The 25,528-nt window shown below is 41.0% G+C and overlaps 4 protein-coding genes across 16 annotated transcripts in view; 2 read left to right on the plus strand and 2 right to left on the minus strand.

The window, feature by feature from the left end:
• Window positions 1-291: 291 nt before the first annotated feature.
• Window positions 292-4,447, plus strand: lysmd3 (LysM, putative peptidoglycan-binding, domain containing 3). Of its 2 annotated transcripts, none has more exons than XM_044112883.1 (3): window positions 292-409; window positions 2,313-2,589; window positions 3,707-4,447. In XM_044112883.1, exons 2-3 carry the CDS (start codon window positions 2,323-2,325, stop codon window positions 4,400-4,402), a joined length of 963 nt encoding a protein of 320 aa, XP_043968818.1. In that variant the 5' UTR covers window positions 292-409; window positions 2,313-2,322; the 3' UTR covers window positions 4,403-4,447. The 2 variants fall into 2 exon arrangements, with proteins under 2 accessions (XP_043968818.1, XP_043968819.1); XM_044112884.1 differs by having other exon boundaries at window positions 312-333.
• Window positions 4,448-4,903: 456 nt separating this feature from the next.
• Window positions 4,904-10,414, minus strand: polr3g (polymerase (RNA) III (DNA directed) polypeptide G). 4 transcript variants are annotated; one of them, XM_044112886.1, is made up of 8 exons: window positions 8,425-8,714; window positions 8,163-8,294; window positions 6,916-7,045; window positions 6,350-6,415; window positions 6,178-6,234; window positions 6,027-6,094; window positions 5,501-5,623; window positions 4,904-5,424 (listed from the first exon to the last, which is right to left on the minus strand). In XM_044112886.1, exons 2-8 carry the CDS (start codon window positions 8,271-8,273, stop codon window positions 5,335-5,337), a joined length of 645 nt encoding a protein of 214 aa, XP_043968821.1. In that variant the 5' UTR covers window positions 8,274-8,294; window positions 8,425-8,714; the 3' UTR covers window positions 4,904-5,334. The 4 variants fall into 4 exon arrangements, with proteins under 4 accessions (XP_043968821.1, XP_043968822.1, XP_043968823.1 ...); XM_044112887.1 differs by lacking the exon at window positions 8,425-8,714 and adding an exon at window positions 10,064-10,414 and having other exon boundaries at window positions 5,068-5,424; XM_044112888.1 differs by having other exon boundaries at window positions 5,068-5,424; window positions 8,163-8,288; window positions 8,425-8,725.
• On the plus strand, window positions 9,707-15,364 carry mblac2 (metallo-beta-lactamase domain containing 2). 3 transcript variants are annotated; one of them, XR_006370273.1, is made up of 5 exons: window positions 9,707-10,345; window positions 13,055-13,269; window positions 13,513-13,771; window positions 14,200-14,354; window positions 15,203-15,364. XR_006370273.1 is itself a non-coding variant. In XM_044112885.1 (3 exons), the coding sequence occupies exons 1-3, from the start codon at window positions 9,904-9,906 to the stop codon at window positions 13,684-13,686; spliced, it is 831 nt and encodes a 276-aa protein (XP_043968820.1). In that variant the 5' UTR covers window positions 9,708-9,903; the 3' UTR covers window positions 13,687-14,212. The 3 variants fall into 3 exon arrangements, 1 of the variants encoding a protein (XP_043968820.1); XR_006370274.1 differs by having other exon boundaries at window positions 14,230-14,354; XM_044112885.1 differs by lacking the exon at window positions 15,203-15,364 and having other exon boundaries at window positions 9,708-10,345; window positions 13,513-14,212.
• A 97-nt stretch (window positions 15,365-15,461) lies between these two features.
• rtkna (rhotekin a) overlaps window positions 15,462-25,528 on the minus strand; it is a 62,999-nt gene continuing 52,932 nt past the window's right edge. For 4 of the 7 annotated variants that reach the window (XM_044112875.1, XM_044112876.1, XM_044112878.1 and 1 more), the window contains exons 4-11: window positions 23,868-23,985; window positions 23,280-23,504; window positions 23,087-23,181; window positions 22,416-22,522; window positions 22,178-22,309; window positions 20,590-20,755; window positions 20,391-20,495; window positions 15,462-18,032 (exon numbers count right to left, since the gene is read on the minus strand). In XM_044112875.1, coding sequence (XP_043968810.1) covers window positions 17,317-18,032; window positions 20,391-20,495; window positions 20,590-20,755; window positions 22,178-22,309; window positions 22,416-22,522; window positions 23,087-23,181; window positions 23,280-23,504; window positions 23,868-23,985 — 1,664 coding nt within the window. In that variant the 3' untranslated portion in view covers window positions 15,462-17,316. Of the gene's footprint in view, window positions 18,033-19,688; window positions 19,786-20,390; window positions 20,496-20,589; window positions 20,756-22,177; window positions 22,310-22,415; window positions 22,523-23,086; window positions 23,182-23,279; window positions 23,505-23,867; window positions 23,986-25,528 lie in introns of all 7 variants that reach the window. The other 3 variants (XM_044112880.1, XM_044112881.1, XM_044112879.1) reach the window with 2 other exon arrangements.

Here is a 25,528-nt window from a genome sequence, read left to right on the forward strand (position 1 = left end):
ATTGCAGTCTCTCAGTCCACTGAGCAAGCAAAGAGCTTATTTACCATATTTTTATAACATCACAAGCCACAAATTGTATTAAAATTTACATTTTCTGTCACTAACTAATGTCACATATTTTCTACGTAATACTAAAACAGTAACTATGGTTGGATTTAATTCTCTTTCATGCTCAGTCTTTTGTGTAAGACAGTTCACATTGCTTTTGGCACCATCTCGCGGTAAAAATAGAGAACTACGTTTAGACGGCGACAGCGTCATTACGTAAATATACTGTTGACGTGGCCTAAACAGTGGAAACAGCACGTACGTAAGAAACCATCTAGCATTAAGGTGAGACCGAAAATAATCCTGCGGAATTATGGGAATTACCTTGGACCATTAGCTGTACTGGTTTCTCTTTTAACAGGTAAAGACAATTGTTAATGAATATCTGTAAATCTAATTCTGACTGCAGTTAAACAGCTACAAAGCTTATTAACATCAACTAAATATTGCTATGTGGACGCAAGGCAGTACTAGCCTAGCTTAGCTTTAACTAACCGATCTCACTTTGGGAAAGTGAAAACAATTAATGTATTCTGCGTTGTTGTTTTAAGATTAACCCAGCAGGTAACTCAAATCTTTAGTTTTAACATTATTTTTTGTTTCGTATCAATGTCTCCTGCTTAGTTAATTGACTCAAACTCACTTTATTGGAATAAAATCGGTCATTGGCTCGTTCAACACTAAGTAACATGAACTCTTTCATGTGGCATTTACACAACAGCTGCGCTTATCACACCCATAAATGACCGATGAACTAAATGAGTTTTCAGTAAATACATTTGAATTAAAATTGTTGTTTTTTTTGTTTTTTTACTTTAGCTTTGTGTTAGCTAACATGCTCATTTTTTGCTTAGCGTCTTAAGGAATGTTTCTTACTTTAAGTGATTGTGCAGAAACAATACGTGGTTTCTGATATCAGGTGCAGTACGTCCAAAAGGACAGGCTCTTGATCTGATAAAATGTCAAACAACTGTCTTGACTGATCGAAGTGTGCGCACTTAAATAGCAAAGTGTTCTGCTATATCTACTCATCTATTTATCTTCGTTGGGCTGCGACAGTTCAAAAGAATATGTTGAGCGGCTTTACCATCTTCTGATTTTGTATTTTTAGTGAGGAGACTTACCAGTTTGGTCTTGAATGGTCATAAAAATTATATAAACTGGCTTTAGTGTTGTGGTATATCCGTATGTCGTAATCCATTTAAGAATATAAACTCATAAAAATAAAAGTAACTTTATTCTGGGAATTACTATTCCCAGAATACTAATTCTGGGAATACTAGTTCCCAGAAAGCTTCTTTTTTTTTTTCTACCTTCCCTGCCACAAGCAGACATGATTTATTTTATGAGGGACGGAACCAGCATGACTAGCATGACTTGCAGACCAGCATGACTATTTCAACTTAAAGAAGTTAAGAGACACAATAACTTGTACCTGTCTGACACCAAACTATCTATCTCATCTTGCTTCATATGCTCTGGACATCATCTAGTCAGGACCGTGTATTTATTGATCCCTATATGACACTTCTGTGTTTCCATAAATGAATAAATCTGAGTGTCGGATTTATTCATTGTACTGAGCTTACATCAGATTGTTCCTTCGTTATGGGTTCTTTTGATTAAAGGACATTAGGATATTTCTGTCTGTTATGCTATATCAGGCGTAACTTGCATGTATTGGTACAAATTTTTGTCATATCTGTTGAATTGTTTTTGCACAAATGTACTTGTGCATGCTGTGTGAACAAATAACTTTTTCATCCATCCATCCATCCATTTTCTAACACCCTTCTCCCTAGTGGGATCAGGAGGGTTGCTGGTGCCAATCTCCAGCTAACGTTCTGGGCTAGGGTCGGGGTTCACCCTGGACAGGTTGCCAGTTTGTCGCTGGGCAACTCAGAGACAGACAGGACAAACAACCACACACTCACACCTAGGGAGAATTTAGAGAAACCAATTAACCTAACAGTCATGTTTTTGGACTGTGGGAGGAAGCCGGGGAACCCGGAGAGAACCCACGCATGCACAGGGAGAACATGCAAACTCCATGCGGAAAGACCTTGGGCCGGGAATCGAACCCAGGACCTTCTTGCAACAGTGGCAACAGTGCTACCAACTGCGCCACTGTACAGCCCTTAACTTTTTCAGAATTTTAAGATTTGTTTAATCCATCGCCTTAACTAAAGCAGTGTTAGTGAATCGTCTGGGTATGTGTTAACTAAATAAATATGGAAGTAAGGCGTCTGTACTCTTTTTCTCAGAGTGAGGAAAATGTCCAGTAGAAGTCAACACTATGGGTTCCAGTCAGCCACCCTGGTGCAGCCGGCCAATGGTGGCCATGCCTACCTGTTTGGGACCAACGGCTCAGAAAACGACCTGTCGGAGGAGGATGGAGAAAGCTTTGAGCTCCGATCACGGGGTAAGGAGAGGCTGCGGAAGAGCACGTCCAAGGAGCGACTGGATGACATCATCTACCTTAGCAGAGACGTCCAGGAGGGCGACACCCTGAACAGCATTGCCCTGCAGTACCACTGCTCAGTATGTCCTGTTTTTTTGGGGGGGTTTTATTGCCATTTTTAAGCATACAGAACTGTCCTCTCCCTCTTGATTTGTAGCAAAATGTGACAGTTACTGGATGAGTTCAGATTTAAGATATCTAATTTGCAGAATGTTTTCGAAAGAAATGTGGGATATAATCATCTCCTTCTAATCTCAAAGTCTCCTGACTCTGAGATTAGAGAGTCATGAGATTCTCTAATGAAGGTTAGAGATGAATGAAGATTCACCACATAACGTGGTGAAGATGGTGAAGCTTACTTTTATTTTGTTTAGAAGAGAGGAAGAAGTGTAATGCTCTGGTTTTACACCACCTGCGTTGGGTTTGCTTTGCGTGGCTAAGTTTGCAGCTAAATTTTTGTACTCGCATCACTAACCTTGTTCCAGTTTAAACGACAGTCTGAAGTAGAAAATGTTTTGTGTAGTTCATGGCTGATTTCATCCAAAATTAAATTAGTCATTCACTTAACTGGAAGAAAATTTCACTGTTAAATAGCTAATAATACATTTAAAAAGAACTGAAAAGGGTGTTCTTACTGGGCTCAGTGCTGTTGGCAAATATTTATCAACATTTTTTGTTGTTAAGTGTTTCCCCATTTCAAAATAGACACTACAGTATAAAGTACTGTAGCCCCTTATGTTTTGTTTTGCAAGCCAAAATGAAAATGATGACGTTCTGGAAATGTGGCGCCGTTTGTGTAAAAGCCTGCCACAGACATCGCAATTATGTCCTGAAAGCCTGCAGCCATCCGAGTACAGAAGTATTGGATAATTTTGCAGCATAAGCAAAGCAGCTGTGTGAGCAAGAGCCTGACCAGCATAATGGAGGAAATAAGGAAAAAAAAAATCTTGTTTACATTTTTGCCCTTTGATTTTAATAGATTTAGTTTGTTCTCAAAAAGGAATTATGCTGATCTAAGCAGGAAGCTGCAACCAATACCTAGCTAAAGTGTTAGGTAGTTAGTTTTTGGCATCCTGCATTAATTATATCAAATGTTTTCTCCTGTGTCAGACTGCTTACGTATATAAAAAAAAAAAAACACACACAAACAACTCAATGTGGAGTGTAAGATGCTATTAAATGATTGTTGTTTTGTAGGTGGCGGACATTAAACGAGCCAACAACCTCCTGACAGAACAGGACTTCTTCGCTCTGCGTTGTATAAAGATTCCCGTGAGGCGTTTCAGTGTGCTCACAGAGACTCACAACGGCGGTCCTCCCAAACCCATCTCGCCCACCGGGGTCAGACGGGTCGCCCAGGTTTCACCCGCCGCGCCTCTCCCCACAGAGTCCTCCACGGACTCCTGTTCTTCCACAGACAGCGTAGAAGGATTCCTCCTGGAGAAGGACAAGGACATTGAGCAGCTGGTGAAATCCACGGGCCCGTCCCGGAGCAGCCTCAGCGAGGTCGTGTCGTCCTTGACCCTGCAGCAGCCGCTGCTGGGGGAGGCAGGGTATAAACCAGCGCAGAGAAAGGACCCCTACTACGGAGCGGACTGGGGCATGAGATGGTGGACGGCCGTGGCCATTATGCTGTTTGTCGGCATCATCACACCTGTGTTTTATCTGCTCTACTATGAGGTTCTCATGAAAACCGAGGTCAGCCATCACGGTGCGCCTATCCAGACAAATGGCGACGGGCAACAGGAACAGCTGAAAAGTAAAACTTTGGACTTTCACAGCGAAGACGGAGATCCTGCAGAGGGACTTAAACTGGCCGCCCAAATAAACCCACAGGGAGGTGGTGCAGACGAGGCCGATGCTGTTAAAAAGTCATTGCCTAAGAAAACATAGCAGAACTTTGATTCCCACACGCCATAAACTAAGTGAATTAACATTTTTCCCATTTTCAAAAGGTCTTATATTGATTAAAATAGTTTAATGGGATTTGCTGGGATCGGCTGAAAACAGTAAAGGCTGGTAAATGGGTAGCGTTGCAATATTTTTTGTTTCAGTCTATTCATTTCAATGCTTTTGAAACTTGGAGCATTGAAGGGCTGAGACTAAACTCACATTGGAGTGGTAGGCCAGCTGTTGTACCCAGTAGGAATTACATGTTGTTCTTTGTAATTTATACTGGTGCATTTAAGCTAGCTGTAAAGGCTTATATATTTTAAAGAAATTAGATGTATTATTTTCCTTATATTTATTCCATGATAAATCAGTGGCTGTATCTTCACATGTTGATGCATTGCAACATTTTTAAAAAAGCCTTTTTTTTTTTTTTTTTCCCAAAACAATGTTGGAACTGAACCACTTCCTGTTTTGCAGAGGTAGACTGCTTCCACTGTGGTTGATGAGGATTAATTTATTGTGAAAGCAGCTTTAGTTTGATCATCAGTATTGAACTTCCAGTTGAAACCTTCATTATATTTTTTGCTGGCTATTGAGAACCACCCCATAGTTCCCATTGAAAACTGGAGCTTGTCGGGAACACGTTTTGACTTGTAATCGTGAACTTTTAGACCTTGCTATAGCCCTTTTATTTCATCACAGTGTTATTTTGATTTTCTTTGACAAAGCATAATTGAGAAAAATGACACTATGTGCCTTTAAACTGGTCCAGCTTGGAAAATAAATAAATATATTTTCAATACATTATTTCCTTCTGAAAAATGTCACACACTCTTATTTACAATGTTGTTCAGAGAAAATCTGTAGCACAAAATAAAGAACCGCTCTGCGAAAAGTGTTGACTTAAACGTTTGCGTGGGAGCTCCGTCGCTTCAGTATGTTGCTTCTCCATCCATGTTGTCATCGCTGTCGGCTTCAAAATCTTCGCCGTTGTCGAAATAGCTCTCAATGTAGTCGTTGTCCTACACAGAGGCAAGCGCAACAGTAAACTCAGGCGTTACGTGAAGTAAAACGTTTTCAAATTAGCTCCTCATTTACCTCTTCGATGTCTTCTTCCTCATATTCTTCCTCTTCTATTTCTTCCTCGTCCTCGTTTTTTGTTTTCTTCTCTGGCTCCTCGTCGGACTTTTCAGCATTTCCGTCGTCTTTCTTTTCCAGTTCCTGTCATGTCAACATACCTGCTTGAGACTCAAGAATATCTTTCTTTTTTTCAAAAGTATCCTTTTTCACATTCTGGTACATCGTAGCTGCAAACTTCAATGGGATCACCAGGATTTTCTGTGTTAAATCGACACAAAGTGGTGCATAATGTAGCAGTGAATATGTGGGTTTTAAAACAGTTTACATCATAAATAACTTTAAAGTGCGACATACAAATTTGCTATGGTGCCTTTAATCTATATTACAAAAACTGAGATATATAAATGGTGAAATGTAACATTTTTTAGCTTTTTTTTTGTGAACACTGCACAAATTCAGAGCCCACAAAAAAAAGCAATAAACAATCTTGGAATGTGCAGTAAGCTCTCAGTCGGCTCAGATAAGGAAAAGAGAAGAAACTCACATCTAATTTGCTCAGAACATCCGCCGCCTCTTTGCTTGAACCTTTTCCACTCTTCTTATTCTTAGTGGCTGAAATAGTGAAATATATAAAAAGACGTCCATGTTACAGTCGCAAAGTCAAATCTGTTACACACACGACAGCTTTAACGTACCTTTAGTTCGAGGTTTTTTTGTTCGGGGCATCAGTTCTTTTGGAAAAAGGTTCCAGTCTAAATCATCAAGAAAGATAAATGCATTTGTTTCACAGGGTGATTTTTATTTTATTTTATTTTATTCTTTTTAATTTGTGGTTATTGTTTTGGCATTTTGGTGTTCTATACTAACCTGGAGTCCATGCTTCATCGACCATCTGGCTCTGCTTCAGGTATCTCTCAGTGTATTTCTCCACGTCTGTTTTATGAAAACAAGAGCAACCTCAATTTGTTTTGAGAAGACTGTGAAGTCATACCATAGATCTGAAGTGTTTTCAACACAATTATTGATTCTCGGCCATTAGGCCTGTAATTTAAAAAGTCGGCAGCATTTCTTGCTGTTGCATTTTCAGTTCCTGTTCACAACGATTATCTCGTGGAAAAAGCGAGGCCCTGTGGCTTCATGAGCTCAATTCACCTGATAACACTTAGAAATAAAACACTGAACTACTTGCTCAAAACGGTAACTGTGAAATTCTTGTAATGATAAACCAAAGAAATCAGATTACAACTGCAAGCTGAGATGGCAGCTATAACTCAATCCTGCCAGAATTATGCTCTTTCCCTTTTCCTTGATGTGGCCCATATTAAATGTCTTAGGCCCTAAAAGATGCATTAGCTTCCCCTTCAGCAGTCCAAATTGTTTTCCTACAGAAATTCTCAGACGTCAGGTCTCTAATGGACCACTCTGCTCCTCACCTGCTCTGCTGGACTGTGCTTTGATATTGTGAGGCAGCCGCTGCATCGTGCCTCTCATTTCCTGCTTCAGGGCCAGCATGTAGTCTTCGTCTTCACCAACTTTCAGTGGAACCGGTTTAAAGTCTGTGTTCTGTAGAACATGAGATTTTTTTCTTACGATGAAAAAAAATGAACCAGGTACAGACATTTAAGAAAGTATTGCAACATGACTTTGTTGACTTGCGTCACAAAACAGACAAAAAAGTGAAAGGACCTTTTAGCCTTTGAGACGGCTTGATTTTATTTATTTTTTTTTAATTGATTAGATTTAATTATGCTTACAAGTTTTACAAGGAGGTTGACATTTTCAAGTTTGCAGTTGGAAATATTAGCAAAAAGATCTTCAGGAATCCAAATTCCAAAAGGGAAAGTCAGGGGTTTCTCACCATCAACTTGGGCCTCAAAATACTACTGCAAAAGTTTGTATTTCCTGCAAAAATGCAGTGTGAATGTTGTAAGCTGACGATTTTTAGTGAAAATTTCAGAAGCATTCAAAGTCAACTGTAGAAGACATGCCGAAATGTAAAAAAAAAACAGCCAGAAGCAGCAGAATAAATCAAAAGCCTTCAAAACGCAAAGAGGAAAAACTGTAGAAGAGGAATGAAAACTTTCAGTTAATGCAGATATATCACACCCAAAAAGTATTAGAAATTCATGCAAAACACTGTTTACAAAGCTAAAATGCAAGATTGCAGCAGTTTATAAGCTAAAACGAGCTAAAAAGCTCGAGCTAATTGAAATACTAATAATAGCCGCGAGGGTAGGACTAGCTCCCTGATGTACAGTAACATACTCTGTGCAGTGTGGGAAACAAAACATGTAAAAGATCAAATTAGCTAAAAGTTACAACAAGGTTGGAAGGAGGGTTGAATACAATTCGTCAGAATGTCCAATGATCTTTTGGGGAAACATAGAGGCTGATTTAATTCATTTTAGAAATACAGACTTGAAAAATATCCAAGCAATGGGCAATAAACTATATTTAAGACAAATGCGGATATCCTTTTTTCACAAATTTGTTTATATGGCTTTAACAGAACTAGTAACTTTTACTATATTGAGTGTTTCTAGACTTGGGACTGATTTAAACAGAGGATTACGTCCCACTCTTTGGAAATACAATTTTGGATGTTTTAACAGTGAAATAAAAACTGACAGGTTATTCTGGGCTCCCTGTATGTCTCTGTATGAGTGTGTGTGTTTCTTACTGGATACAGCGGGCTGGGCCCCACCCTGGCCTCTGGCATGCTGCCTCTGCCGATGCCCAGAGCTTCTATGTTGAAGGTAAAGGCAGCCACCCCACGGCCCTTGCCTGCCATGACTGCAGGTCTGTCCTGTACCTGCAACACATCAATAGTCAACTTCCTTGAACACGTGTTCACACAACTCAGAATGATTTAATCATCAATGCAGCATTAGTCAGCACATAACGTAAAACATCAGATGAATGCATTCAGTCAGAATACTCACTTTGAGAGTATTATTAGAGAACCCCTTGAATGCAGAATTACAAACTAGACGTCTGCTCCACGAACATAAAACGGCATTTAGCTGCTACTGAGTCTCCTCCACGTTTTCAGTCCTGGTTTGTCAACATGTAGCTTGTCTGAGTAATCTCTCGTTCTAGTTAATTAATCTGGTGAAAATAATAAATGAACTACCTCTTAGTGAGATTTATGTTACTTTAACGTGTACCGGCGTGGCAACGTGTGCATACTGTGCGAACTACAGACATAAGACACCGATGTGTCGGTCGTGAACGAGCCGTCTTAGTCAGCTAGCTCGTTCAATTGAACGATGGTATCAGATTCCCTTTTAGAGAGTCAGCACTTTTCCATTTAATTCCTGCCTGTGTATATGTTGTATGTGTACCTAAAGCTGGAGTACACACACACACGTATATATATATATATATATATATATATATATATATATCAGATCTGGGAGCGCCATCATGTGTTGAGTGGGTTTTTGTTTTTTGGAATTGGTAATTTGGTGGTTATACTTCAAAGGTTGATAATATTGTTCTCGATTTTATGTATTTAAAGATTTAAAGGACATTTTTAAAATGTCCTTTAAATCAAATTAATTACTTAAAGCCCTCTAGTTTAAGGTAAGTCAAACCATAATAAGTCCAAATAAATGGAAAGTTTGCAGCTTTCCTGTGTTTTACACATTCAGAGGTGGTATATAGACAATGAACTAGGGTTGATCTACAACCTCTGACTTTCGTAGATGTGACTTTAAAGCTCATTCCTGCTGTATTGTCAGCTGAAAACTTGGAAAAAGCTGATTTTTTTAAAAACAAAGGGAATACATTGTGAATTCTATAAAAGCATCACTTTTCTTTTGAAAAGATTGTGAGCTTTATTTTGCAAGTGTATTGGACCCTTTTCCTTTAGCTTTGAGAGCAACTAGCAATATAGGACCTACTTTTGCAATAATAAAACCTATATAGTGATTAGACCTATAGACTATTTGAAAGTATTTTTGAAACTGGCATCCATTCATTTCTATTGCTGGCTTTAACACTATAAACTCTGAAGTTTATGTGATTGTACTGTGGACTAAAACAGTAAACATAAAAACTTGGGATACATTTGCATGTTAGAAGTAGAATTTAGTGAACAGCCTAAAGAGCCTTGTGACTAGGATTCTTAAAAGGAGTCGGAATTCCCATCACTATGACAGCATGTGTAAATGTAGCTTTAACTTGTGCTACTCAATGGAAGGCGGGGTATGACTACATCCAATGAGTATCCAGAGGAAGTATAGCGTCATTCGAACATCTGACCAATGAGCATGCGCTTTCTTTGGTCGGGCGTGCCTGTAGCAACCATCACATTAGCCTAAATGACAACATATCACCGCCAGCTACGAGGCTGCTAACAAATCCCCCTGACGGCACAATACCCGCTGAAGATAAACTGGACTATTGCATGACTGGGGATGTCTGCAGCCGACTGGTACGCCCATAAGTCGCTGGGAGACGGACTCTTCTGGATCCAGGAGCGATTCTACCAGTCGGAGAACCGAGCCAACATCTGGCTTCTCCGCGGCACCCATCAGGACGTGGTCATAGACACGGGTCTGGGCTTGAGGAGCTTACCTGAGTACATCGACGCCAACGGGCTGCTCGGGAAAGACCCGCAGAGGAAGAACCCGCTGCTGGCGATTGCCACCCACGCCCACTTCGACCACTCGGGGGGTCTGCATCAGTTCCAACAGGTGGGCGTCCACAGCGCTGAGGTCGATGCCCTGGCGAACGGGGACAACTTCGAGACGGTTACCTGGCTCAGCGACAGGGAGATAGCCGTGGCTCCCAGTCCGGGATGGAGGGCGAGACACTACAAAGTCAAGGCTGTGCAGCCCACACACATCCTGCAGGAGGGTGGGTAGGAGATGCTAAGCCTCTCGATGGGGGGTGCGGGTCTGAGATCAGACACCTGGAATGATGCATGCAGGGAAAAGCATTGGCATACCGGTTTAAATAGCTGAAAAAGGCCGTCCTGAATCACCGTAAAACTGGCAAAAGTCCAACATTGAATTGTTACATTTATCCATATGCACACCTGCACTGAACATATACAGAGATATACCTGTCTGAGGCAACAGTGGGAAGGAGCATTATTACAAAGCTTTGTCACAACCAGTTTCTGCATTAAAAACGAGTAAATCATTATGGTAAACCGTAAAATGTCAATGCCATTTTTCAAAATACGCGATCAGTTTTACAGATCCGAATTATGAGCCTCCCAAGCAAACCTACAGAGATCAGTCATTTTTTTGTTTCGAGCTGCTCTCTCTTATCTACATATCTACTCTATTTATAGCCAGAGTGTTGATCACTTTGATGTTTCTTCCAAGAATGGAAGCAGAGACTGGGCACGCTTCCTGAATTCTGGTATTCAGGTTTACTTTGTCGCAGCATCCACCAGCTCTAATTTACATTTGCACAAAGTAGATGTCCAACATCAGCGATTATTGAGCAAAAATAAATCTGTGTAAGGTCCTGAACAAACACTGTTGCAAAGTCACTGCCCTTGGTGGTCTTCCCTACAAGTAAATAGTCTCTTGAAGGTTACTTCAGTTACATTTCATCACTGTCATTCTTTCAGAGTAAAGTTTCTGTATGGCCAGGAAATATTCAAAAATAATTCCTGCTGTGTCAGAGCCACTTGGTGCAGTGCAGCTGGTATATCTAATTCCATGGCATGCCAGCCTCACCCTTTGTCAAACTGTGCAAGTCATACCTGGTTTGGATGAAATCAATACCAAACGGAAGGCTTCAGATTCTGCACAAGATAAGAGCTAGAGGGGACATGAGGGTCAGGCAAATGTTAAAAGACATTTAATCTGAATACAAAAATATGTTCATACCACCTTCAGCTCCTTTGACATTTACAACCATTAACCTTTGTGTATTTTAGTGAGAATGCAGTGGTTTAGACCAGCATTCCGCTTTCAGTTTCTTTATATTTGGACCAAAATGAATAGAGACTTTAAAAATTATATTTAAATGGCAGGCTTGTACAACTGTCCAATGATTTGTTTTACATACACTGCAGCCCTATATTAAACAAAACACGTTTGGGCTGCCTATGTGTATGTAAGTGTGCTCAAAACTGCAACGGACAACATTAAAAAGATAATTGGCCTGCATTTGTGTAGTGATTTATGAAGACTTTCTCCAAAGACCAACAGAAAATTAACATTGCTTGAAAAAAGAAAGCAAATAATTGGAATTGCAAACACCCTCTTATGTTTTGATTTCTTATGTCTTTTCAGTAGCCTGCACAATGCTATTTTATTCAGTAGAAAAAACTAATTTCATTAGCAATGTATCTTTTGTGGCTTTGGATAGATGTTAATTAGAAAAGAAAGGGCTGAAATGGCTCTTTGAATAATCCTGGTTTGATTCAAATCATAGTCATCTGTTTGAATGAACAGGTCAAAGTCCAGACTGACTAAATCTGAAAGTGCGCTGACAAAACTTTCAGTCTCTAGATGTTGATTTCAAGTGCTTGTCTGCTTTTTTTGGGATTTTTATGTCCATATAAATTTGAAAACCCTGTATCGTTTTTATTGTACTTCACAGTCACGCATCACTTTCTATAAACCTATCAAATAAAACTCCAACGACATGCACTGGAATTTGTGTCTGTAATGTGACAAAGTTCAAGGGGCATCAGTACCCTTTGAGTTGTAAGCCGCTCCCACTGTAGAGCTATGCCTGTGCCAGGGCCGGCCCGAGGCATAAGCAAACGAAGGCCCCAGGGCCACCAAGGGGCCCCTCCCTGGAGCTGATTTTTTTTTTTTTTTAGTAACGGTTTTTATATCATTATAATAACAAGAACACACAATTTCATCATGAAGTGATTTGTTTTTACAATAACATATATTTGATAATGTATGTAGAAATCTTTATTTTATGGACAAAAATTTACACCCGGTGTAAATTCAATTATTAGCTATTGGAGTAACGCTTAAGAGAAATTGATTTCATCAAAGAATGTTATGAATATGTGTGCAGGGCTGCACCGATTGCAGTTTTCTAGCCGATCCCTGGTTGCCGATCTTTAAAAAGCCTGACCTGCCAATTTTGATTTTGGCTGATATAAATTTTATTTTTGTCTGAAATGTTGCTAAATGTAGCAAGAAAGTCGCTGAGTTGGCAACGGGGATGAATATTGTTAACTGTAAACGGGGCGACCTGACCTGGTGGGTCGGTCTCACTGCAGAGCACAATGGACAGAGACGGATTTTTAAACCTTTGCTGTCAAAGATAAGATAAGGGGATAAGATCAGCTTCACATGTAAGTATCAGCCGATCACAATCCCACAAAATTAAGGAAATTGGCGCCCAGAAATCAACTGGTCGATAAATCAGTTGGCCAAAATATGTATTCTATTATACATGTATATAATGTAAACAGCACTGCCAGAGATGCAATAAGTTTATAGCAGGTGTGCGAATGATCTAATATTCTAACTGTTGATTCCAGCCGGTCCACATTGTCAGCAGAGCTAGAGGGCCCCATGGAGGCTTGGGCCGGCCCTGGCCTGTGCATCAATAACTTGAGCTCCTCCTCCTGTCTAGGCGATGTTATTAACCTTGGTGACAGACAGCTGACGGTGCTTCACATGCCGGGTCACTCTCGGGGCAGCATCTGCCTCCACGACCACGACAATAAGCTGCTGTTCAGCGGAGACGTTGTGTACGACGGTGCCATGATTGACTGGCTGCCCTACAGCCAGGTCAGCGATTACATCAGCAGCTGCGAGCGTCTCATTGGGCTGGTGGACAGCGAGCAGGTAACAATAAAACACATCTTGTCTTGTTTTTGTGTTTACATGCTAGCAGATGTACATTGAAAGTGTTTGACTGCTGCTTTGATACTGATACAAAGGAAAAATGCTGTTTCGAATTCAGTTAGTTCAGGAAGCAAGTCCGTAATCCCTCCTAGAAGTGCTTTAGAGTTTTGTTTTTTAAAAAAGGGAATTTTCTGTTTCACTCTATAAGTTGCACCCAAAGCTGAAAACTGCTACATCCACCAGGTTGACCAAGTCCTCCCAGGACACTACAACACTTTTGGCGCAAAGCGGCTCCATCGACTCTCGTCCGCGTACATCAGCAGAGCTGGAACGTGCCCCGCAAAGTTCTCTACGCTTGTCTGGAGAACGCTGTCCGGTTTGGCTCTGCGGGCGTCCAACCCTCGCTGTGCCTGCTAATGCGAGTGGACGGCGGACGCTGGGGGGAAGCACAAGCGCACACAGAAAGATGCTTCAACGTGGAGGACCTAAAACGATAAAACATGTAATTTAACCGAACTCATTTAATTGCCAAACTCTATATAAAATGTCTCACTTGAGTCTATAGCTTCCTATGAAGTATACAATATAAAGTATTTAAAGTGTTATTCTGTAATGTATTGATCAGTATGTGAATGTTGGTGTTGGTATGATTTTAGGTGTGTTTTCTTTTTTTTTTTTTTTAAGTGTTTTAAGTAAATATGAACTTATAATAGCACAACAGTAGTACAGCTGTGCACTACAAACAGAAAACAGGGAGCTTTGGGTTCTTCTCTGTGACATTTCAGTCAGCATGGCCATAGCTTTTCTCTATGCAGTCCACAGTGAAGACCCAGCAGTGACTACCTCCTATGTTTGTAATTGTGCTTTGTACTGTTGATTATTAATCTATGGCTTTGCTATGAAATCTCTGACAATAAAGTATTTGTTCAGCCTGACTATATTAGTGGGCATCTCTATTAGGATTTGAAGCATTGGAGTGAAATGAAGCATTTGACCAATCAACTGATTGATGAAGTACTGAGGGCAACGTTTCTGTGGAAAGCTCTCGTTTAAGGATGCAAAGGGTGACGCAGGTGACTCCGAAGGTAAGATTTGAATTTTAATCGCCACTGGATTGCAAAAATGTCCTTCAGTGTTAACCTTTTCTTTCCATTTTTGACACATTACTATTTCAATCATTAGCATATTTTATGATTTCATGTGATTGATCAAAAGTTACATTTGTTATTGTGGTTCCCAAAGCTAAAAACTGCTACATCCACCAAGTTGACCAAGTCCTCCCAGGAGACTACAACACTTTTGGCGCAAAGCGACTCCATCGACTTTTATGCAGTACATTCTATAACCACCTTTTGCTGTAATTGCAGCCGTGAATCTTTTGGGGTGTGTCTCTTCCGCTTTGCTATGTAGAAAATACCGGTACTTATTTTTATTTTTTTTGCAAAGCAATTGAAGAGAGCATTCGTGAACATAAAAACAGCTACTGATTCCCAAATGAGGTTCATTTTAACACAAGTATGCTTTGACCTGCACATACCACAGTATTGCATGGCTAATGTTGTGTGGAAAGGTCAAACCTACAGTACATTTTTCATGTTCTAATTTTGTAATTATACAACTCCCAGATGCTTTTTGGCTAATTAGATTGATAGATTACACTTCATTTTACACTTTCCCACTAAGTAATTATGGATGCATGAATAATTGGATGGATAAACAGAAAAATACTGCAGATGGACAGAATGGTGCATGACATTGTTGTTTTTTCAAACATATCCAGACATGGACCGTATTTAGATCAAGCTCCATACTTTCCAGACTGCGTGGGAACGCTGAGCGGAGAACCTCTGCTCCAAACCTAAAATATTTTGCTACCTCTAATATAGTTTCAACCAAGATTCCTGTTTAATTTGCTTCATTTCCTTTTGACCAGGTTCTACTCCTGCCAACGGAAACCATTCCCACAGCAAGATGCTGCCACCACCACGTTATATCAATCTGTGTACTAAATAGAAAAATCCAGATGCTGTACGTTCAGGCACTTTATCCAATGGGACGAAGAATCTTTGATTCTTCATCAATTTTCCCGTTAAGTGATCATCTTCCTCTTTTACCTGCTGGGAGAAAAGGCATGCCCACAGCATGCATACCATGTATATTTGAATGACAAATACAGATGCGTAAAGTTGTGATAGTTTTAAAACTATAAACATTTATTTTAATTAACGTTATATTATTTAAATGTGACATTTCTCATTTTATACTCAACCTTTTACAGATGTGGGACACACAAAACCTGCAAAAGAGGGAGACTCTTAACAGTGTTAATCGTTAACAAATAAAGATTCACACTTTTATCTGTTAAGCGTCTGACCATCACACATCAGTACAGTTGCACTTATAAAATCAGCTATGTGACAAAATGACAGAGCGAGGTTTATCTGTTAACTTACAAAATAATTTACAGTAACAAATGCTTGTTCGACATATCTCAGTAAATATGAGCCCACAATGATTGACAGGCATGAAAAGAAACAAACAAAAACAAAACAAAACGGGGATTTACCGATAGTCATGAACTGCCATTTGAAATTTGGTTAATTCAAAACACGTAAAAACAACAAAAAAGAAATGGTGAGAACAATTGCAGTTAAGAAAAATATAGGGGTGGAAATGTGACGCGACGTCTTCACTTACAGTCCTATGGCCAGTATGCAGGAGGAATCCGACATGTAAAGATTTTCATGGACATGTTTGATATTAATGGAGTCGTGGCTTATTTTAGATTTTACTCTTAAGACTCACAGGGAGGAAACGCCACACACAAACCACTCAATATACTGCAAGGGTGCCAGTGCAGCATGACATTGAGTTTGGATTGGGGTTTTCTATTAATACTTTACTTTGACTACAACCACTTGGTTCTACTGACGGCCCTCCGGTGACGTGCAGATTAAGGTAAAACGCAAAGCAAAGAGTTAATTTTTTCCATTCTGAAAATATCAGTCAGAACCAATACAGTAAATATAAACACCTGCATTTAACGTCCCCCAAATCCACCGTTAGTATGATCACAGGTACTTCAACATCTAACCAATAGAACAAAATGCTGCATAGTTGTTTTAAAAGACTCTTCTGGTGTGTAAATAAGTAAGTATACTGAGGCAGGAACAGGCAACAAATGTTAACCTCTCATCTACTTAATGAGGAGAATCGCTGGGGAGCAAAACTGCACAAACGGGGTGTGTTGTTCAAAATCTTACACCTTGTAGTCCCTGAAGAACAAACAGTAGCTCCCACTGTATTTCTAAGGTCATTGTCCTGCTGAAAGGTAAGGTGAATCTCCACTCAGGTCTTTTTGAAGCCTGTTGTCCCTGCTAAAGAAAAATCTCCCCACACCATGATGCTGCCACCACCCGTGTTTCACCATGTGTATCTGTTAATAAAATCATAAATATATAAATCTTTCCCGTGAAGTGCTCCTTTGCTCCAAGTCACAGACCCCCCCCCGCAGCAGAAACACTTCACATTTTATAACATAATAAATTACATTCAGATAAAGTATGACGGGGACAACAAGAGAGATTTTACCTTAAAATGATGTTTCCGTAAGGATGGAAAAAGGGGGAAAATAACATATCTTCCAGTTTCAAGATCACATTAAGAGTTTGAACAGTGTGCAGCGTGTCTAAGCAATTCTTTAGCTTTTTGTTTACTCGCTCCAAAGCAGCATCATTAATGTAATTTCTGAAAGCAAAAACACTGTCTCCCATCCTATAAACTGTGTGAACCCAGGAGCTCCTGCAGAGACTGTCACCATCTTCTGGGTTAAAAAAACAAAACAAACAAAAACAAAACAAAAAAATAATTTTCCAGTTGGACCCACCCAGGTCTTCTCTAAGCCACCATTTCCTGTAAAAGGCAGCTGCACACATCCTTGAGTTTAGTTCACATAATAAGCTTGTTAATGTGTATGCTTAAACAAAAACAAGCAAACCCCCCCGCCACAAAAAAAATAAAATAATAATTGTCCATTGGGGAACAAGTTCACACCTGACTCTGCAGCCAGTTACGGGGATCGAGCCTGGCCCGCAGGTTTCTCAGGCTGCGTCGAGCTGGCAAGGGCCTGGAGAACGGACCCCCCTCTGACGACTCGGGGCTGTGGCTGCCCTCGCTGTTGCTGGAGCTGCTGCTGGAGGTGGAGCTGGAGCAGGACAGCGTGGTCTGCGTGCTGCGCTGCGACAGGGGCGAGCGGGAGGAGACGGGGTGAGGCGCGAGCAGAGACGAGGAAGGAGGCTGGCAGGAGCACTGGAAGGCCCCTCCGTACCCTCGCCCCCGGAGGGTGCTGAGCTTAGCGTCCAGAGAGAGAGTGCGCGGCCTCAGGCGGGAGGGCGAGGAGGACAAAAGCGAGAAGTTTGACGACGGCTCAGGCCAGCCGTGGCGGTGAGAGCATGGGCTGGTGCTGCAATGGCTGTCGCTGTCCGACGTCAGGCTCGCGTCAGAGGAGAGCAGACCCGGCTGCGGGCAGCGGTGCGGGCTCGCGGGGCTCCGAGAGGGAAGGCGATGCGGAGAGTGAGGGCTGTGGCCAGACAGGCGGGAGGTACACGGACGGACAGGGAAGCCAGTGCTTTTCGGACTGTTCTCCTCAAACACAGACATCCAGGTGGGAGACGTGCCCAGCTGGCTGCGGAGCTCCAGCTCTTGCATTCTCCGGGCCAGGATGTCGGACACGGTGCTTCTGAGGTCATCGGATGACTCAATAACTGCAGAACAAAAGCAGCAAAATTAATCAAGACGCTGGGAAGAAGAATTTTCAGCTTTTGCAACATAGCAACCACAAACGTCAACGTATTTATTGGAATTTTATTTGGATGGCAAAAACAAAGTAGCACATAAGTGTGTTGTGGAGGATTGTATTCTGAGATTAAAGTCAAAATGCTGAGATTAATGAGGTATGTTCATTATTCTTTCCAAAGTAGTTTAAGCTCAGTCAAATAGGATGCAGATAAATTTAGGTCTGAACTTTGACTGGACCATTCCAGCATGTGAATATGCTGTAATCTAATTAATTCTATTCCAGCTGTCTGTATATTTATGGTTGTATTTAGCAGCATCAATCATATCAGCAACTCTACACACTGTTAATGATGCTACAACATGATGCTGTCACCACCATGTTACACTGAGATGAAGTCAGGAAGGTGCGTTTAGGGTGATGTGCAGAGTCTGTTAGTTTCAACCACTCAATGACTCTCACCCTGCACTTCAATTACCTGGATGCTAATTGAACACAAACCTTGAAAAACACAAATTCATAGAAAAGATATGTCAGGATACTGTACTGTATCCCAGGCATTTACAGTTCAATATTCAATTATACACTTCAAATATCTTATGCTTTTTAAAAAAAAAATAAACTTTGAAAGCCTTGACAGAACAGCTGCATGAATATTTGAATTACATTCTGATCGACTCCATTTAGTAATTGGTGAAATGATACATTTCCATTTTTAAAAATAAATGTGAAGACAATGTGTATTTTTTCTTCCACCTTGCAATTTATTTGCAATTCACCAAAAATCCCAGTGAAATACTTTTGACATTTTATATTATTATTTGACAAATATTTCACAAAGTACTGCAGATCAATATATTGTTAACGCAATTATCCACTTGATAATTGCATTGTCAATTTATGTTGCGTGAATTTTAGTCTGAGAAACTGTCTTTTTAAACTGTCTTTGGATGAAGAAGTAAAAAGAAACTGTGTAAGAAACCAGTCCAGGTTTTTGTTGCTTTTACAAAACAAAAGCTTTTTTAGATTTTATCTCAAACTACGCAAAGCCACGAAGATTTTTTAAAAAAATTAGTTTCTTACACTGCATTCAAATCTTTCTGTCAGGGTGTGTAGAAACACAGCTTTTAAAAATTTTGTTCTGTTAATGTTTTGCATCATCATTACTTTGTCTGAAAATACTCTGAAATTACGATTATTTTTATTTAAAAGTTGACAAAAATAAACTCCTTGTAGGAATTCTTGTAGGATTTAAAATCTTTAGTGTCTGTAAATTAACGCTGAGCTTTCTAAAATCACACATTTTATATTCCCTTTTCTTATCCATATCCTATCTACTAAGAAACTATATAATAAATACAGAAATCTTAAATAGCAAATAACTCCAAGAAATGCGACTCAGGTAAAATGCAGGAATAAGATTATTAAGGTGACTGAAGGTTAATTTCTGATGTTCCAAAAGCTCCAGCTTCCTCTTAATGTCCTGTTTGTGTGCATGTGAGGCAGGCAACCCACATCTGATCGGTCAGAGCGAACGTTAATGCCAGATCTGAACGGAGCCTCATCGCATCCTTTTGAAGACCGCAACACAGTTTATGCAAAAACCCTGCAGCTGCTACTTCACCTGTCATTGTAATAGGACGAGAGCAGAGCACGAATCTCAGCAGACACAGCGTTATCCTGCAGCAGAAGACCCTCACAGGAGGGCGCTGAAAGAGGGGCTGCCAGGAGGGGGTTAAGAAAACCATGAGCAGAATTGGTCAGACAGAAAGAGTGGAGAGGACAGGAGGTGAGTAGGGGAGAGAATACAGGTTCAAAGTGTGTGGATGGTTATGGTAAAAAATATTTAAAGTAGGGTCATTTATGTTAAAGGTCAGGCAAGAAAAGAATATTGGAAAAAAATTTTGAATCAAGGATGATGTTTGAAATTGAAATTTACAATAGAAGTGGATGAAAAATGAGTAGAATATAAAAAATATATATAAATAAGGAAGAACAGAAGAGTATAAACCAGAGGATCACAGAACGCAGGGGAAAAAAGTGAAAGAGGAACAAAAAGAAGACAGAGTGAGTCAGCGCATCAGAGATAAGACCTCCTCAATCTACAGAACAGAGACGTAAAGCAGAGTGTACGTTAGAGCTACTGCAGAGGGAAAATCGAATCATGGCAGTGGCTTTCATGCACATCCACCCAGTAATCTAAGAACACACACAGTCACATGCAGTGCAGGCACAGCGAGCGTTCCCTTTATTCTCTTTCTGATATAAATTAAAACAAACTAAATGTGCCTATTAGGCTATATCTCCAGCACCGGTAAGGACTTACCCATTTCATGGTAAAGTGAGCCCTGTTTTGGTGTGACAGGAGCTGGTTTTCTTGGAGAGGGAAGTTCAATTTTCATTAAATCATCACAGCACTGCTTCCATTGACCTGTTCAGGGAGAAACAAAAACTTTAAAACGTTCCTCATAGTGCTTCTTTGACTCTCTTCAGGTGGCTTCTGTAAAGGTAAAACATTTTCTTACTCATGTCATAGAAATGCTGCCAGAAGGCCTCCATCCAGCTGTGCGTGTCCTCCCGGCTCTCCGTGTTCAGAGTGTGTGTGACCTCTTCCCCTCCGTATCGGTTGCTGATGCAAATGTTCTGACCCTTACTGTGGGGGTCCTTCTCTGACGCGCGTATCCTGGTCTCCTGAAACAAAAACGGCACTTGAAAAGGTCTGCCGCAAAATGCACGCAGATGGGAGTAGGACAGCCGCGCTTCTGTTCTGATTAATCCAAATTACTTGTCGCAGCAGCTGTTCGTTACAGCGGTTGTAAATGGAAGTCCCCCATTGAAATTAAGCCCTCATTAATAAAGATAGCAATTAGTCCCAATTATCCAACAAAAAGAGCAAACTCCCAGTTCCCACATCCTTTGTCTCTTTGGTCCCCCCCGGTGTGCTCGCGACCACTAGATGGCAGTGTTGTGCCGTTTATCTTTTCGCAAACGCTTGATTCCTTTGCTGCAGGAGAGCCAGAGGTTTGCTCAGATGTGAGCTGACCTTGCTTTTTGGTAGTTGTGTGCTCAGATTCAGACAGAAAAATGGAAAAAGCCTGAGATGACTGAGTCACTGACACTTTGATCCTGGAAGAGTACTGAATCATAAATTATATGATTTGCATATTTGATGGAGACGGACATTTTTTTTCTTCAAGGGATTCCAAAGAGAGAAATGCAATAAACAAATGTAATTAGGGATGTTAAGCCTGCTTAATTAGTAAAGCTCTGTTTTCAGCCACCCTTAAAGGCATTCAGCATTTCTAAGTGAGGTTTTGCTAAATAATTATGTAGATTAAGTAGGAATATGTCTTGTATTTTTGCACAATGATAACTTATATTGGGGAATATTGCAAGGTTTTTGAAGGTTACCACAAGAATAACAAATGGATATTAATTGTGTTTTTTTTTTTCAGTTTTGCAATCGGCTGCTTAACAGACATTGTAGTTTGCCGAGGGAAGTTTTTAAAACAAAGTTACCTTAATAAAAGTGGATTGTTTGTGCTCTTTTAGTTTTCACAAAGTGGTTCTCTTGTGTTTATTGCAATCAGTAATATTTCAGAATAACCAAATGTTTAAGTCTCGCAAGCCTCCCGTCACTGGAATTACTTGTGAGCTGCAGGACCAACTAATCAGGACTTTTAGTAAATGAAGAGGCAAATATAGTTGATATTTTACAACTCTCTAAATCCTTCTAAGCTCAGTGTCAGAGCTTTAACAGCTCAGACACTGAGAAACAGCCAGCGCTGACCGCTTGACAGCTCAGCTGGGGCAGATAAGGGCTTCTTGCTCGAGGGAACACCAGTTACCAAGTAAACAGCTACCTTCTTATTTATATTTCAGTACCAGGCTCTCCCGGTTGGGTTGGGATGTACTTGACAGGAGTCCAAAAACTTTACCGTCAATTCTGCTTACGCCTTAGGTGTTGTGGAATAATAATAATAATAATAATAATAATAATAATAATAAAAAAAGAAAATCCAGCTGTGGGTTCTGTGAGGCTGAATATTGAACCTGTTATTTTCTCTCTTTTTACATGTTCATCACAAGCTCCTAAACTGCTCATTAGCTCACCTTGTTGATCCCGATGGTCAAAGCAGGCTCGACATTGGCGTCCACATCCTCCTGTCGCTGGTAGCAGAAAAGGCTTGTTGCTTTTAGAACGGCATAGACTTTTGTCCACGTCTTAGGATCGCCTCCACACTGCTGCAAACACAAAAAGAGACAATGGGAGAAAAACGACGGACAGCAAACAAAAACCCTTTAAAGACGAGCTCAAGTTAGTGTGCAAACACAGAGCGGCTCAACTTGCCTTAACTTTCAACCATCCACCCATCATCTGCTGGGTCATACAGTGCGGCTGAGCTCCGAGGCGGCAACACATGCTGCCGTACAGTGGCAGCCAGTAGGAGCACTCCTCTGAAGGACAAGAGCATAAAGAATCAACATTAATCACAATATTTTTTGACACTGCTTTCAAGCTTCACCTGCAAACCACTCAAATTATTTGCATGTGCATAAAGAGACGCTCTCCTAAGGCCCCACCCATGCACTGGCGGACAGAGAGAAGCACTTGGGATTAAAAGACAGGCAGCTGCTGAGGCTGCACATGAAACGCAGCTATGAAACTTTACAACGCGCTGAGGGGACCAATGAATAAAATACAAGAGCCAACGTCTGCCTCTGGATCTGGGCCCTTGTTAGGCTCCATCATTGCAGTTTTACACAGCAGTAACCCCCCCGCCCCTTTCCCACTTGCAGAACCTTTATTTACGGCGACCTTGTTGATCGCCACATGTCAGAAATCAACGCGGGGAAGCAGGTGGAGGAGACACGCGGCGGGTTACAGAAAACGACGAGAGGGTGAGCAGGAGACGGGAGACGCAGACGAGTGGCAGCAGGACAAAGAGCAGACAGATGGCCGATCTGGCGGTGGGAGCAGAGAGCCGGCGAGGGCGCAGAGTGATGGAGGCCGCCACTCACCATTGCCTGAAATAGTGAGGTCATGCGTGCGAAAGCTGTCCTGGACGTGTGACAGCGACAGGGTGGTGTGAGCCAAGAGGTGGTACTTCGGGCCCCTGTCGAACAACCAACAAAAGATGGACAATCAGCATTTTTATATTAAGTCGTACAAAACAACGAAAGAAAAACATGCAGAAGCGTAACCCGAACTCACGGCACGGAGGGAACCGGCAGCAGGAGAGGAGCCGCCCCTCCGTTACTAACAGGACTACAAGCTCCAGGCTCCATCGCCGCTCTGAGCTTCTTTCCCGCTGATCGGCCCAGCGAGGAGCTCAACTTGCTGGCCAGTTTTCTGGGCGTGCTCCCGGCAGAGTAGTCATCCTCTGAACAGCAGCTGTAGAGCTCAACTCGGAGCTCAAAGCCAGGGCTGGCTTCACTACTGCACAAGGATACAACCATACAGACTGTCACATGTACTGTGTGAAAAGGAACACAGTTGCTAGCAATGTAAGTGCAACGTGCAGTGCATTTCTAAATGCTTCATATCCATGAAGCTTATTCACATTTTGTGACAATTTAGCCACCACATACAGCATTACCCAATCTAAAGTAGCTTTTACGTAATAGAGAAACACAAGACTGCTATATAAAGGGCAATATATTTGTCCTATATATAGGCCACATATATATATGCGTTTTTTTTAATTCAAAATTTTACAAAAATTTGTACAGGCTGAACACTCGAACCACGGACTGATATACTAATAGAATGTCGTAAACCCAGAGCAGACAGGCAGCTTACAAGACGATGGTGTTATCAAAGCAGATATCGGTGAGCGTCCGGTCCACTATCACCATGTCCGTGTCGAAGATCTCTCCTCCCAGCTGCAGCAGGCAGAACACAGCACAGCGATGAAGCTCTACAACGGGACAGAGGAAAGGGAGAAACGTGAGAAAACATATTCACACATTCACAAACCTTTAACTCATTTGCCTCTTTTCACTCAATTCACTTTAGCTTCAACCTCTCACTTCAAGTTTGTGAGGGAAGAATTGGAGGAGAGAGGAGAGCGTTGATGTCGGAAGTTTACTGTAGACAGGGCACTTAACCTGAACAGGTGAAGCGTGACAGAGAACTCGATGCTGCTAGAGGTCTGACAAACTCCTCTGTTGTTGGTCTCAGTTCAGCAATCATGCCTGCTAATAGGTAAATTGAACCACTACCAGGCACATTATTAAACGTAAAGTAGCACACCTTTAATGTCACTGTAGCAAACAGCCACTCTAAGCATCTGCAGTGCCATATTGAGACGCCTTCAACCTTTTCACGTTTTCTTACTTTTTCATTGTATTTTCTTCAGCATTTTTTTTTTCTTAGCGCCACACCAACACAAAGTAGTGCATGGTTGCGAAGTAGAAAGGAAACGACCATTACTTTCAGAATGTTGTGCTAATAAAAATCCAAAGGTACTGCTTCATAAAATCTTCGTAATATCCAGAAGCTACTGTCTTTTCCCCATCCTTCTTTGCAAAATAAAAACAAAAAAAAACAAAAAACAAAACACAAAACTGAACCTCGATCAGAATGGTTGTTGGCATCTGTGAAGTTTTTGAGTCTTGCAACATTATTGGTGACTGGATTACGGTCTGAACTTTGAAATCAACAGGGTTTAATCTACACTATTCCTTTGTAGATTTGGTTGTATTCGGTTGCTGCCCTGCTGGACAGACTCAAGTCTTTTGCAGCCTCAAGTAGGTTTTCTCCGGACAAATGGTTTCACGTCGTTTTAGTTTGAGGGATCAGCGTTAACGGGGATCAATGCAATAGGATGCCACATTTTCAGGTTTTCACCAGTTAAGCTCCAGGTGCGTATGAATAAAAATGTAATATGCTGAGAACACTCTTTTCTTAACTCATTTCATTTGTATGCAAAGGTCATTCACATTAATTCCATATAAGCTGTCAGGGGAATAACTGAGCACTAAAAATATTATAATGACTGCACAGGAGTTAACCCAAATTAGCTTTATCCAGTTGGTGAGATGGAAAATAGGCTATTTAACCATTACAGTCATTAGATTTGCTGTGTGTCAGTGAATTTTAAATGGAACAGAAACGCAACTGATCCACAGCAGCTTCTCCCAGCCTTCCATCACAGTATTTGTCTGCCGTGCTAATACAGACCCTGTTCAGTCGGTGAATGTCCATATTTCTCAGAGCCAAAAGTCAAAGCCAGCACGTCTGAACTGTTGGCTCACTGAGATCTTTGCGAAAGCTGCGAAAGATTGTAAAAGATCAGCTCCAGGAACTAACACAGACAAAAAAAAATAAATAAATGAAATCCAGTCTTCATGGTCTGTCTGCACTCTTCGGTGAAGATTCTGGGTTAAATCTTAAGTTGTTCTCGAGTCACGAGAAACAGCATACAAAATCCAGCAACAGATAACTTCCTCCAAACATGC

This window comes from Gambusia affinis, linkage group LG03, assembly GCF_019740435.1.
Source record: "Gambusia affinis linkage group LG03, SWU_Gaff_1.0, whole genome shotgun sequence".
Classification (NCBI taxonomy): domain Eukaryota; kingdom Metazoa; phylum Chordata; class Actinopteri; order Cyprinodontiformes; family Poeciliidae; genus Gambusia; species Gambusia affinis.

Excerpts from the sequence above, each read along its gene's own strand:
- lysmd3 (XM_044112883.1), top strand. The coding sequence starts at position 2,323 with ATGTCCAGTAGAAGTCAACACTATGGGTTCCAGTCAGCCACCCTGGTG. Across the intron at positions 2,590-3,706 it reads CCCTGCAGTACCACTGCTCA|GTGGCGGACATTAAACGAGC; the intron begins GTATGTCCTGTT and ends GTTGTTTTGTAG.
- polr3g (XM_044112886.1), bottom strand. The coding sequence starts at position 8,273 with ATGGCAGGCAAGGGCCGTGGGGTGGCTGCCTTTACCTTCAACATAGAA. Across the intron at positions 7,046-8,162 it reads GGCCCAGCCCGCTGTATCCA|AACACAGACTTTAAACCGGT; the intron begins GTAAGAAACACA and ends CATGTTCTACAG. Across the intron at positions 5,624-6,026 it reads ATGTTCTGAGCAAATTAGAT|GAACTGGAAAAGAAAGACGA; the intron begins GTGAGTTTCTTC and ends TTGACATGACAG.
- mblac2 (XM_044112885.1), top strand. The coding sequence starts at position 9,904 with ATGTCTGCAGCCGACTGGTACGCCCATAAGTCGCTGGGAGACGGACTC. Across the intron at positions 10,346-13,054 it reads CACACACATCCTGCAGGAGG|GCGATGTTATTAACCTTGGT; the intron begins GTGGGTAGGAGA and ends CCTCCTGTCTAG. Across the intron at positions 13,270-13,512 it reads GGCTGGTGGACAGCGAGCAG|GTTGACCAAGTCCTCCCAGG; the intron begins GTAACAATAAAA and ends TACATCCACCAG.